We start from the raw sequence: 13,290 nt of genomic DNA on the forward strand, positions 1-13,290 counted from the left end.
TTGCTAGGGCAGAAACAGAGCAACTGTGGTAGGCAAAACTCTGGATGACATCATGTTCATTTTATGCCTATTCATCAGGCACAATCTGATTTAGTTCTGTCCTACAATTTCAATAGCGAGGAAATCCAGAATAAGGTACATTATCTTAAAATTGGAGCTTTCATTTGAATTAAATTTAGAAATTAGGAAGCATTTTTCTCCATATAAGACTAACAGACATCTGGCATTCTCTCCTTCAAAAGCCTCTGGATTCTGGGACATTTGAAACTGCAAACTCAATCTCTTCCAAAACCACTAATGCAGAAAGGTCCTGATTTTACCTTTACATATTGTTTGATTAAGGGTCCATTTTAGGTACCAATGAATTTCTAGGCACCTGCACTGACAAATATTGCATATCCTGCTAGGTTTCCGTCATTTTATGTTTTTATTTCCAATATTGTCAGGATTGGAAAATCAGTTTATCTTTACTCTGTAAAGGAACATCATACACCCAAGATTATATGCTTTTACTTCAGAAATGTTTATAGTTGAGATGATTCCTAACCAAATTATCATTGCTTATTTTATAGCTCTCCTGTCAACATATTTTTTTCATGTAGCTTTTTATGTTGTTTCATGCAGAAATTATTATAATTATTGACATGTTCTGATGCTATTTGTCCTTCCCTATTTTTACAGCATTACCAATTACCAATATTTATAGAACGCTGGGAAATGTTGGATCGAGTGCTACTCAACTGTACTCCGACCGTGCCAACCTCAGACCAGAGATCGAAGGACCAGGCACTTTCACAATGTTCGCTCCCAGTGATGAAGCCTGGTCAGCTCTGTCTGCTGTAAGAATTCAATGCATCCTTTCAATTTACTCTTCTTTAAAGTGAGAGATAGAAAGACTTGCCTTCCACATCTTCAGAAGATTCCAAAGCACTGTACTGCCAATGTGGTCACTTTTGTAAAGTAATACGTGACTGTAGGTGAAATCATTATTGATATCATTGGTTAGATCTCTCTGTTTAGCATTTAAAGACCAGCTCTTGGAATTCAGAAATCACTTCCTTCAATAATTAGATAAAGAATGAGATTGTATATACACAGTTCCTTTCATTTGTCAGGATGCCCCAAACAGCATACAGCCAGTGAAGCCCTCTTGAAGTGCTATTGTAAAACTGCAATTTCCACACAAGTCTCACAAATATTTCATCATCTAATCTAATAGTTGACACCATCTGACAGTGTAGTTCTCTGCTCTGCACTGCTTCAAAGTCAGCTCAGATTATATGCTTAAATCTTTGGAGTGGGACTTGTACCTAGATCCCTCAGAGTCAAGAGTTGTGCAACAATGCCAGGACTGACACATTACTTACACACATGACACCTAAAGATGTACTCTGTAAATAAAATGGTTTGTGATAAATGATAGAAATCAATTGAAACATTTGGGAGGATCACAAAATATGAGCCAATACATCATGCTTTCTCTTTTTCTTTTAACTTTCTTTCCTAGTTCACCTCTTTTCCAGGCAGTACTATATTTCAGACATCATCTAAGAGATAATGGGGTTGATTTTTAACATGGATGGATTCAATGGTGTGGCTGTAGCATGGTCAATACAGCCCAGATGCAGTTAGTGCCATTTGAGAAATGTCCTGTCACCAGGTGCCAAAAGAATCTGTGTTGTTTATAGCTCTCTATTAATGTGGAAATAGAAGTCCTATAGTATAAGCAGGATCCTAATAGCCCTCAGGTATGTGGAGCACTCTAACATATGTATTGAGTTAATTTTATATTCCCACATAAGGTCTTGCTTTCTAGTAGGGCCCGGAAAAATAATGCTGTCTCAAGATCCTTTTTGGCACCATTCTGAAATATTAGCTAAGACAGCAAGTATTTCCTCACATGGCAGCCACAGCTACACTGACAGCCAAGGGCCAGCAGACAGCCATCACAAACAGAAAAAATAATTATTGCTTACATTTTAAGAAGGAATGTGAGTCCAAAAGAAATATGTGCTATTTTACTTTGCCTGAAATGGGATGAGAAATATATTTCTTGATTTGTGTGCCTCAGCAACATGTCAGAGACATTTGAGAGGACAAATAATTAGTAGAATGTTTTGTGACTAAAGAATTTAAGCTATTTGTCTTTTTACCTCAATTGTAGGAAATTATTGATGCCCTCGTAAGCAATGTCAACATTGAATTGCTCAACGCCCTGCACTACCACATGGTTGACAGGCGCATTCTCACAGATGAACTGAAGCATGGAGTGACATTGCCTTCAATGTACCAGGATTTAAATATATTTGTACACCACTATTCCAATGGCGTAAGATTTATCCTTTGTACCTATTCCACAAGTGTATTGTCTTTCACGTTCTAGTTAACATCTTCCTTTGTGTCTATTCACTTCTGTTAGAACATAGAACATAGAACAATTACAGCACAATTTAGGCCCTTCAGCCCACAAAGCTGTGCTGAACATGTCACTACCCTAGAAATTACTAGGCTTACCCATAGCCCTCTATTTTACTCAGCTCCATGTACCTATCTAACAGTCTCTTGAAAGACCCTATCGTATCAGCCTCCACCACTATTTCTGGCAGCCCATTCCATGCACTCACCACTCTCTGAGTAAAAAACTTACCCCTGACATCTCCTCTATATCTACTCCCCAGCACCTTAAACCTATGTCCTCTTGTGGCCACCAATTCAGCCCTGGGGAAAAGCCTCTGACTATCTACCCTATCAATACCTCTCATCATCTTATACACCTCAGTTAGGTCCCCCCTCATCCTCCATCTCTCCAAGGAGAAAAGGCCGAGTTCCCTCAACCTGCTTTCATAAGGTATGCTCCACATTCCAGGCAGCATCCTTGTAAATCTCCTCTGCACCCTCACTATGGCTTCCATATCTTTCCTGTAGTGAGGCGACCAGAACTGAGCACAATACTCCAAGTGGGGTCTGACCAGGGACCTATATAGCTGCAACAATACCTCACGGCTCCTAAGTTCAATTCCCCAATTGATGAAGGACAATACACCATATGCCTTCTTAACCACAGAGTCAACCTGCGCAGCCGCTTTGAGTGTCCTATGGACTCAGACCCCAAGATCCCTCTGATCCTCCACGCTGCCAAGAGTCCTACCATTAATACTATATTCCGCCAACATATTTGACCTACCAAAATGAACCATTTCACACTTATCTGGGTTGAGCTGCATCTGCCACTTCTCAGCCCAACTCTGCATCCTATCTATGTCCCTCTGTAACCTCTGACAGCCCTCCAAACTATCCACAACACCCCCAACCTTTATGTCATCTGCAAACTTACTAACCCACCCCTCCACTTCCTCATCCAGGTCGTTTATAAAAATCACAAAGAGTAAGGGTCCCAGTACAGATCCCTGAGGTACACCACTGGTCACCGACCTCCACTCAGAATACGACCCTTCAACAACCACTCTTTGCCTTCTGTGGGCCAGCCCGTTCTGGATCCACACTGCAATGTCCCCTTGGATCCCATGTCTCCTCACCTTCTCCATAAGCCTCGCATGGGGTACCTTATTATACGCCTTGCTGAAATCCATATACACTACATCTACTGCTCTCCCTTCATCGACGTGCTTAGTCACATCCTCAAAAAATTCAATCAGGCTCGTAAGGCAGGACCTGCCCTTAACAAAGCCATGCTGACTATTCCTACTCATATTATACCTCTCCAAATGTTCATAAATCCTGCCCCTCAGGATCTTCTCCATCAGCTTACCAACCACTGAGGTAAGACTCACCGGTCTATAATTTCCTGGGCTATCCCTACTCCCCTTCTTGAATAAGGGAACAACATCCACAACCCTCCAACCTTCTGGAACCTCTCCCGTCTCCATGGACGACACAGAGATCATCGTCAGAGGCTCCGCAATCTCCTCCCTCGCCTCCCACAGCAACCTGGGGTACACCTCATCCGGTCCCGGCGACTTATCTAACTTGATGCTTTCCAAAAGTTTCAGCACCACCTCTTTTCTAATATCTACATGCTCAAGCTTTTCAGGCCACTGTAAGTCCCCACTACAATCCCCCAGATCTTTTTCCGAGGTGAATACTGACGTAAAGTATTCATTAAGTACCTCCGCTATTTCTTCTGGATCCATACACATTTTCCCACTGCTGCACTTGACAGGCCCTATCCTTTCACATTTCATCCTCTTACTCTTCACATACTTGTAGAACACCTTGGGGTTTTCCTTAATCCTGCCCGCCAAGGCCTTCTCATGCCCCCTTCTGGCTCTCCTAATCTCTTTCTTAAGTTCCTTCCTTTTAGCCTTGTACTCCTCCAGATCTCTAACATTACCGAGCTCTCTGTACCTTTTGTATGCTTTTCTTTTTCTTTTGACTAGATTTATTATAGCCTTCATACACCACGGTTCCTGTGTCCTGTCATGACTCCCCTGTCTCATTGGAACATGCCTATGCAGAGCTCCACTCAAATATGCCCTGAATATTTGCCACATATCTTCTGTACTTTTCCCAGAGAACATCTGTTCCCAATTTAATCTTCCAATTTCCTGCCTGAGAGCCTCGTAATTCCCTTTACTCCAAGTTAACACCTTTCTAGCCTGTCTGTTCCTATCCCTCTCCAGTGCTAACGTAAAGGAGATAGAATTATGATCACTATCACCAAAATGTTCACCCACTGAGAGATCTGACACCTGACCAGGTTCATTACCCAATATCAAATCAAGCACAGCCTCTCCTCTTGTAGGTCTATCTACATACTGTGTCAAGAACCCTTCCTGAACACACCTAACAAACTCCACCCCATCTAAACCCCTCACTGTCTGGAGATGCCAATCAATGTTTGGGAAATTAAAATCCCCCATCACAACAACTCTGTTATTCTCACACCTTTCTAGGATCTGCTTCCCTATCTGCTCCTCAATAACCCTGTCACTATTGGGCGGCCTATAAAAAACAACCAGCACTATTATCGACCCCTTCCTGTTCCTAACCTCCACCCACAGAGACTCCGTAGACAATCCCTCCACAACGTCCACCTTTTCCGCAGCCATGACACTATCCCTGATCAACAGTGCCGCTCCCCCACCTCTCTTGTCTCCCCCCCCTGTCCTTCTTGAAACATCTAAAACCTGGCACTTGAATCAACTATTCCAGCCCAGGAGCCATCCAAGTCTCCGTAATGGCCACCACATCATAGCTCCAAGTATCAATCCAAGCTCTAAGCTCATCTGCCTTGTTCACAACACTCCTTGCATTAAAATAGACACATCTCAAGCCTGTCTGAACACGTCCCTTCTCTATCACCTGCCTATGGTATTTACTCCTAGCCTCCTCTATTTGAGAGCCAAACACCTCTTCCCCAGTCTCTCCAGTACGGATCCCACCCCCCAACAAATCTAGTTTAAACTCTCCCCAGTAGTCTGAGCAAACCTCCCCGCCAGTATGTTGGTCCCCCTGGGATTCAAGTGCAACCCGTCCTCTTTGAACAGGTCATACCTGTCCCAAAAGAGGCCCCAATGAGCCAGAAAACTGAATCCCTGCTCCTTACTCCAATCCCTCAACCACGCATTTAACCTCCTCCTCATTCTGTTCCTATACCCACTGTCGCTTAGCACAGGCAGTGATCTGGAAATTACTACCTTTGAGGTCCTGCTTCTCAACTTCCTTCCTAATTCTCTATAGTCTCTTTTCAGGACCTCATTCCTTTCCCTACCTATGTTGTTTTGTTTTAAGGACCTGCTTAAATATTATACGTTTATATTCTTTACAGATTGTTACTGTCAACTGTGCACGAGTAATGAAGGCTGACCAGCTCGCAACCAATGGAGTCGTGCATGTTATTGACAGAGTCCTCATGGCTGTTACAAATTCAATTCAGGATACCCTTGAAATTGATGATAACTTTCAGCAGCTTAGAGTATGTATAAAAGGAATAACACTTTTGTTGAAATAGCAGATTAAGGATTACTATGTGAATGTGCTAAACGCTTATCTGCTTCTATTGTTAGTTTTAGGATTCTGTTTTTACAACCCCTCATTTTGGAGTTCAGTTTCACAACCAGTGTTTTATGCTGTTTGATGCTATTTTCACCATAAAGGATAAAAGGCAATGCAATTTTCCAATGTGTTTCACCCCAGCAAGGTTTATCACAGACACCAAATTCAGGGGTGATGCTTTAACACAAGGCAACAATTGTCTTCTTCCTCTTAGCCCAGGATTCAAGATTTCTTGAGAGACACCATGCCTCCTCTTGTGATTAATGCAGCCTAAAGCTAGGCAGGGAATGAGCTAGCAGGGAATATTCCACCCCATTTCCTCCAGGTTTGCCAGATTGAACTGGGTGAGTGCCCAAAGAAGCTATCATCAGCTGAGAACCAGATCATCTTCAGATCAGATTGTCTTAAAGTGGCAGACAGGAAGCTGAAAACTGCCCAAAAACAGAAAGCAGTCTTACTATTTTCCAGGAACCATCAAATTTTCCAGGAACCATCAAATTTTCCAGCAGTAACCAATAATGCTATTTTTAACCGAGTTTGATGGGGCATAGTTAGTTTCCATTTCCTACTAGTAAATTTGAAAGTGATCTAAAGGAAATTTTCAGTACACTTTGTAAATTTCTTATGCTGTTCTGCCTAGAAATTGGATCAAATTTTGCCTATTTCCTCTTGTACAAATCATTTTGCTAGCTTTCCACATTTGCACCAGCAATCGTTTTTGGGTAAAATTGTACCAATGGGAAAAATGGCTCAGCTACATCCACTTTAGCTGACATTTATCCAGCATCAAGTGCCCACCTAATCATGTGCACCATGCCCTATCAACAAAGTGAACTGGAGATTTTGGTGCAATCCATGACCTTTGCATATCAGTCTCACACAAAAAAGAGCAAGGTCTAGAGAAGTTAACAAAAGGATGTGAATTAGGGGATACTCACCCACTACGTCACAGATCTCTTGCGCACTGCAATGCCGCTCACATTCTATTTCTCATTAAGTATGCAATGTGCTTCTGCATGTTGCCTCAGTGATGGCAGCAATTTCATGTTATGCACCTCAGTGGTGTGGGATCACTCAGGGCACGGGACTCAGGCAGGGCAGATGATTAAGTTGGGGGACTGGCCACATACTCTGGAGACTGCTGCTTGTCCCCTTCCCAGCGTATTTGCTCAGTTCCATGGCAACCTTTACTGAATCTGGTCTGTGGCTACCCTGGAGAGAGTTTCTTTGGCTGCCATTTCAAAGTTCAGCAGTCATGCTGAAGCAACAAACTGCTCTTCCTGTAGCTGTCTAGAACCATGCAGGAACCATCTTAACTCATGATTCTGGATGAAAGACATCCTAATGATTTTTTACTATGATTTTGTCCAAGTTTCTGATTTTGTTTTATAGCTCACAACTGGATGTCAGTTTTAAGCCCTGCACTCTTACAGTGCACCAAATAAGGATAAGGTACAATTGCTAGGCTATGGCGTCAATGTTAGATTAAAAGCATTGTAACTGGATATATACTGGTACAGACTGCAGACTATGGGACTCTATTAAATTCATTTGAATTTCCAGTCATATGATAACAGAATTTTTTTCTGGTTATAGATCAATTTGCTTTAGTCCATAGAATGGTAAAGTCAGAGATTTGCACTTCCACAATTTACACTGGAATGTGAGTTGCATCTAAATTGACAGGAGGATCACTTTAATATTATGATGTTGCTTTTTAATTCTGTCCCTCCTCCTGTACCCAGATTTGGATAATGTAACAGTACTTGCAATGAGCAGGGAAAAGTTTCAATTCCTGTCTAGTATTAAAAAGAGAAGTGGTTGAAACCATCGATCCAAAAGAAACCATTGCTAGGTTGTTACCCATTGGTTAATACAAATTGGTATGATGTTGGGATATTCACACAAGAATTACTTCATTAGTGATAGTTTAACCAATTATTAAGTCATTTAAAGGTTAATTCAATAAACACGTTTTGCTGGTGAGAAGATTTAAATGTTTGGACAAAATATCAGAAAGGAAACTATAAGGACCCTTCTGACAATTTTCTATGATTGAGATTCACACCAGCAGAGAGCATTTGTTAAATCCATTTAATAAATGCAATGTCAGAAGAAATATATTAAACTTTAAGAAATATGCAATTTTGAGTTTGAGGATGATTATTTTTCTCTGCATTGTGATTTCTGATCTGAGTTTCTTCTGCCTGTGTTGTGTGCTCTAGGCCGCAGTGGCTGCTGCAGGTCTTGAGGGTATGCTCAGCAGCAAAGGAGAGTACACACTTTTTGCTCCCACTGATGAAGCATTCAGGAAGATACCACCTGCTACTCTGAACAGGATCTTAGGAGATCCAGAGGCTTTGAAATGTAAGCTAACATTTAACATTTCAATGTTTGTTAATATAATCCAATAAGTAACTAAGATTCTACTAACGTGGCATTTGCAGCATTTTTCCAGGTTATTCAGTTCAGCAGATCTACAATAGCCTCCTACCATTTTTCTTCAGTGTATTCCCTTCTCACCCATGTATTTTTCTAGCTTCAGCTTAAATGCTGTTAATCACCTGAATCCTTCTTCATGGTGGCAAGTTGCACATTTCTACCATTCTCTGATAAAGAAGCTTCCCTTGTATTTCCTTTGGATTCATTAGTAATTACTCCATACTTGAGATGCCTGGTCCTGGCTTCCCTAGAAAACAGAAATGTCTTCTCTACCTTATCAAACCCTTTAATATTCTTAAAGAATTCCATCAGGTCAGCCAGCAGATTTTCTCCTGGGTAAAATGTCCCAGCCTGTTCAATTTTTCCCGCTAACCGTCTGTTAATTTCTGGTATCATTCTAGTAAATATTTTTGCATCTTCTCTTTATAATAAAGACCATAATTGAACTCTGAATATGATCTAACCATTTAATATAACTTCCCTGCTTTTCATTTTTTTCTTTCTAGAAATGAACTGCAGTGTTATTTTTACCTATTTTTATAGGCTTATTTCCTGGTATCACTGCTTAAATTGATTTCAGTGCCTGCATCTGCATACCTCTGCTCTTCAACCTCGTTTTGATATTTTCCAAAGAGTATATCATATTCTTGGAGGAATTTATATGGAGGAATTTAAGTTAGAGGGATATGTGGGAGGAAGGGGTTAGATAGTCTTAAGTGTGGTTTGAAGGGCGGCACAACATGGTGGGCTGAAGGGCCTGTATTGTGCCATATTGTTCTATGGTTCTATGGTTAAATATACCCATTTAATACATTATGAGGTAATTCTGCAAGTTTACAAGTATTATGTTGGATTTTATAACAGCTATCCTCTACATTTATCACATTTTTACAAACTTTGAACAGATTTAATTCCAAAATCCAAATAGATCCAAACTGCTTGTGTAAATTATGAATGGAAATAGACCTTGTGGACTTCACCATTTACAAGTCTGAGCAACAGCTTTTAACACTGTCTGTTTTCAGTTTTGTAACCAGTTTGCTATCCATTTTGCTGCTTGTCTCTTGACTCAACAGAGTAGAGGTTTGTCTTCAGTTCAACAGGTTTAATAAATAAGATAATAATGTTTGCATATTGTATTTTGACTTCACGAATTTTGAAAGTGGAGTGCAACATGCATTTGGTAAAGAAAGTTCACATTTAGTGCTTATAAGTGAGAAGGAGCTTCAGCCTCCTCACCCAAATCTTCTGCCACTCTCAAGTCTACTTGTTCTGCTAGTCATGAGTTTATTATATAACTCATATCAACATTCTATGTATGGGTCTAAAAGTAATTGTTGCAAATTCTCTGCCCCTAAGAGCTGTGGCTGGGTGGGGAAAGGGGAAGGGGAGTAGTTACTGAATATTTTCAAAGCTGAGATAGATTTTTGGACTGTAAGGGTTATGTTGAACATTACAAAAGGTTGGGGTCAGGGTCGTGTTCAAATCAGCCATGATCATACTGAATGGTGGAGTAGGCTTGAAGGACCAATTTGCTTGTTCCTGCTCCTGTTTCTAATGTTCTTGTTTTCTTAATCACAATTTCATCTGTACATTTACTGATAAAGGTCATTGGACAGGAATTAGCAATGCATCACTCCCTCAATATTGTAGTGAAGATAAGCTTTGAAGATGTATTAGTGGAGCACTTATTTAACTCTATTTAAAAAAATGTACTTATTATACATTGATAAAGAAATGATGTGTCATTTACATACAGACTGAAAATTCTATAATTACATTATTTCCACAGCTCTGCTAAATTACCATATTTTGAGAAAAGTACAATGTGCAGAAGCCATCATCTCAGGCGCACCAATGGAAACCTTAGAGGGCACATCATTGGAAGTAGGCTGCAGTGCTGACAGTCTTACACTCAACGGCAAGACCATCATCACTGACAAGGACATACTAACAACAAATGGGGTCATTCATATGATTGATGAGCTTCTGATCCCTGATTCTGGTAAGCAGAAGTCCAAGGTATTATTATTGTTTGGTCTTATTCATATTGCATATTGATCATCTAATGTAACATCTATAAATAGAAATCTTTGAAAATATCATTCTTAAATTTTTAAGAACTCTAATTGAATATAATTTCAATAATCCTTCACATTAACTTCACTTTGTTTGAGGGTACAGATACATATCAGTAGATATCCACTATTAGAAAGGAATAGTGTTAGGTGATCATTGATAATGGACATATTATCAAATATTTTTGGACATATGAAGATGACTGACCATTTTGTCACGCACAGCATGCCCTTCCATCTGCTCTTGCCAAACAAGCTCTTGAGAAAGGAAAATCAAGAGAAGAAAATGCCATGGCAATTTAGGGAAAATGAACTCCAATAACTTCCATTCCTACCTCAAAGGAGATCAAACAAGATCACAAGACAAAGGAACAGAAGTAGGCCATTCGGCCCATCGAGTCTGCTCCACTACCTCACCATGAGCTAAACTATTCCTATCTAGCCCCAATCCCCAGCCTTATCCCCATATCCCTTGATACCTTAACTAATTAGATACCTATCAATCTCCTCCTTAAACACCCCCGATGATCAGGCCTCCACAGCTGTATGTGGCAACGAATTCCATAAATCCAGGACCCTCTGGCTAAAGAAATTTCTTCTCATTTCTGTTCTAAATAGGTACCCTCTAATTCTAATTCTAAGTCCTGCACTCACCCACCAAGGGAAACAACTTAGCCACATCTACTCTGTCCAGTCCTTTCAACATTCGAAATGTTTCTATGAGGTCCCCTCTCATTCTTCTGTACTCCAGTGAGTACAGTCCAAGAGCCAACAATCGCTCATCGTATGTAAGCCCTTTCATTCTGGGAATCATCCTCGTAAATCTTCTCTGAACCCCCTCCAACATCAGCACTGATTATCAACCAGTCATTTACTCTGATCCTACATTAATACATTTTTAAAATAACTAAGTCTAAGTCTTAATTAAACAAGTCTTAGGATACCACATCAACTCATCGTATCAATGTCTTTTGCTTAGACATTCACTTGGGATCAAGGATGACTAGCTCAGGAATTCTTTTAATGTGGGGTTGTCATTACATCCCAGATTCCAACAGTCTTTACTGAGGCAGGGGCATCTAAATTGATTGGAGAAAAGGTTCTGCTGCACAGATTTAGTGGACACACACATGCACACAAAAAAAACACCCAAACATACCTTCTCTCCCCCATCTGTTTTGACACAGACATACAGTGGCATGCAAAGGTTTGGGCACCCCTGGTCAAAATTTCTGTTATTCTGAATAGCTAAGCAAGTAAAAGATGACCTTATTTCCAAAAAGCGTAAAGTTAAAGATGATACATTTCTTTAATATTTTAAGCAAGATTACTTTTTTATTTCCATCTTTTACAGTTTCAAAATAACAAAAAAGGAAAAGGGCCCGAAGCAAAAGTTTGGGCACCCTGCATGGTCAGTACTTAGTAACACCCCCTTTGGCAAGTATCACAGCTTGTAAACGCTTTCTGTAGCCAGCTAAAAGTCTTTCAATTCTTGTTTGGCGGATTTTCACCCATTCCTCCTTGCAAAAGGCTTCTAGTTCTTTGAGATTCTTGGGCTGTCTTGCATGCACTGCTCTTTTGAGGTCTATCCACAGATTTAGGTCGGGGGACTGTGAGGGCCATGGCAAAACCTTCAGCTTGTGCCTCTTGAGGTAGTCCATTGTGGATTTTGAGGTGTGTTTAGGATCGTTATCCTGTTATAGAAGCCATCCTCTTTTCATCTTCAGCTTTTTTTTTACAGACGGTGTGATGTTTGCTTCCAGAATTTGCTGGTTTTTAATTGAATCCATTCTTCCCTCTACCAGTGAAATGTTCCCCGTGCCACTGGCTGCAACACAAGCCCAAAGCATGATCGATCCACCCCCGTGCTTAACAGTTGGAGAGGTGTTCTTTTCGTGAAATTCTGCACCCTTTTTTCTCCAAACATACCTTTGCTCATTGCGGCCAAAAAGTTCTATTTTAACTTCATCAGTCCACAGGACTTGTTTCCAAAATGCATCAGGCTTGTTTAGATGTTCCTTTGCAAACTTCTGACACTGAATTTTGTGGTGAGGATGCAGGAAAGGTTTTCTTCTGATGATTCTTCCATGAAGGTCATATTTGTGCAGGTGTCACTGCACAGTAGAACAGTGCACCACCACCCCAGAGTCTGCTAAATCTTCCTGAAGGTCTTTTGCAGTCAAACTGTGGTTTTGATTTGCCTTTCTAGCAATCCTACGAGTAGTTCTCTCAAAGTTTTCTTGGTCTTCCAGACCTCAACTTGACCTCCACTGTTCCTGTTAACTGCCATTTCTTAACTACATTACGAACTGAGGAAACGGCTACCTGAAACTGCTTTGCTATCTTCTTATAGCCTTCTGCTTTGTGGGCATCATTTATTGTAATTTTCAGAGTGCTAGGCAGCTGCTTAGAGGAGCCCATGCTGCTGATTGTTGGGACAAGGTTTGAGGAGTCAGAGTATTTATAAAGCTTTGAAATTTGCATCACCTGGCCTTTCCTAACGATGACTGTGAACAAGCCATAGCCCTCACAAGCTAATGAAGGTCTGAGACCTTGGTAAAAGTTAACTGAGAGCTCAAGTCTCTTGGGTGCCCAAACTTTTGCATGGTGCTCCTTTCCTTTTTTCACTCTAAAATTGTACAAGACAAAAATAATACACTATTCTTGCTTAAAATGTTGAAAAGAATGTTTCATCTTTAACTTTATGCCTTTTGGAGATCAGTTCATCTTCTACTCACTTAATCATTCACAGTAA

At 40.5% G+C, this 13,290-nt stretch overlaps 1 protein-coding gene across 1 annotated transcript in view; it reads left to right on the forward strand.

Annotated features, from left to right (window-relative positions):
• tgfbi (transforming growth factor, beta-induced) overlaps positions 1 to 13,290 on the forward strand; it is a 62,000-nt gene that overhangs the window by 29,548 nt on the left and 19,162 nt on the right. Inside the window, exons 4-8 of the mRNA XM_052013971.1 lie at positions 682 to 839; positions 2,165 to 2,329; positions 5,789 to 5,935; positions 8,241 to 8,382; positions 10,250 to 10,462. Coding sequence (XP_051869931.1) covers positions 682 to 839; positions 2,165 to 2,329; positions 5,789 to 5,935; positions 8,241 to 8,382; positions 10,250 to 10,462 — 825 coding nt within the window. The remainder of the gene's footprint in view (positions 1 to 681; positions 840 to 2,164; positions 2,330 to 5,788; positions 5,936 to 8,240; positions 8,383 to 10,249; positions 10,463 to 13,290) is intronic.

The sequence above is a fragment of the Pristis pectinata genome, chromosome 4, assembly GCF_009764475.1.
Source record: "Pristis pectinata isolate sPriPec2 chromosome 4, sPriPec2.1.pri, whole genome shotgun sequence".
In the NCBI taxonomy this organism is placed as follows: Eukaryota; Metazoa; Chordata; class Chondrichthyes; order Rhinopristiformes; family Pristidae; genus Pristis; species Pristis pectinata.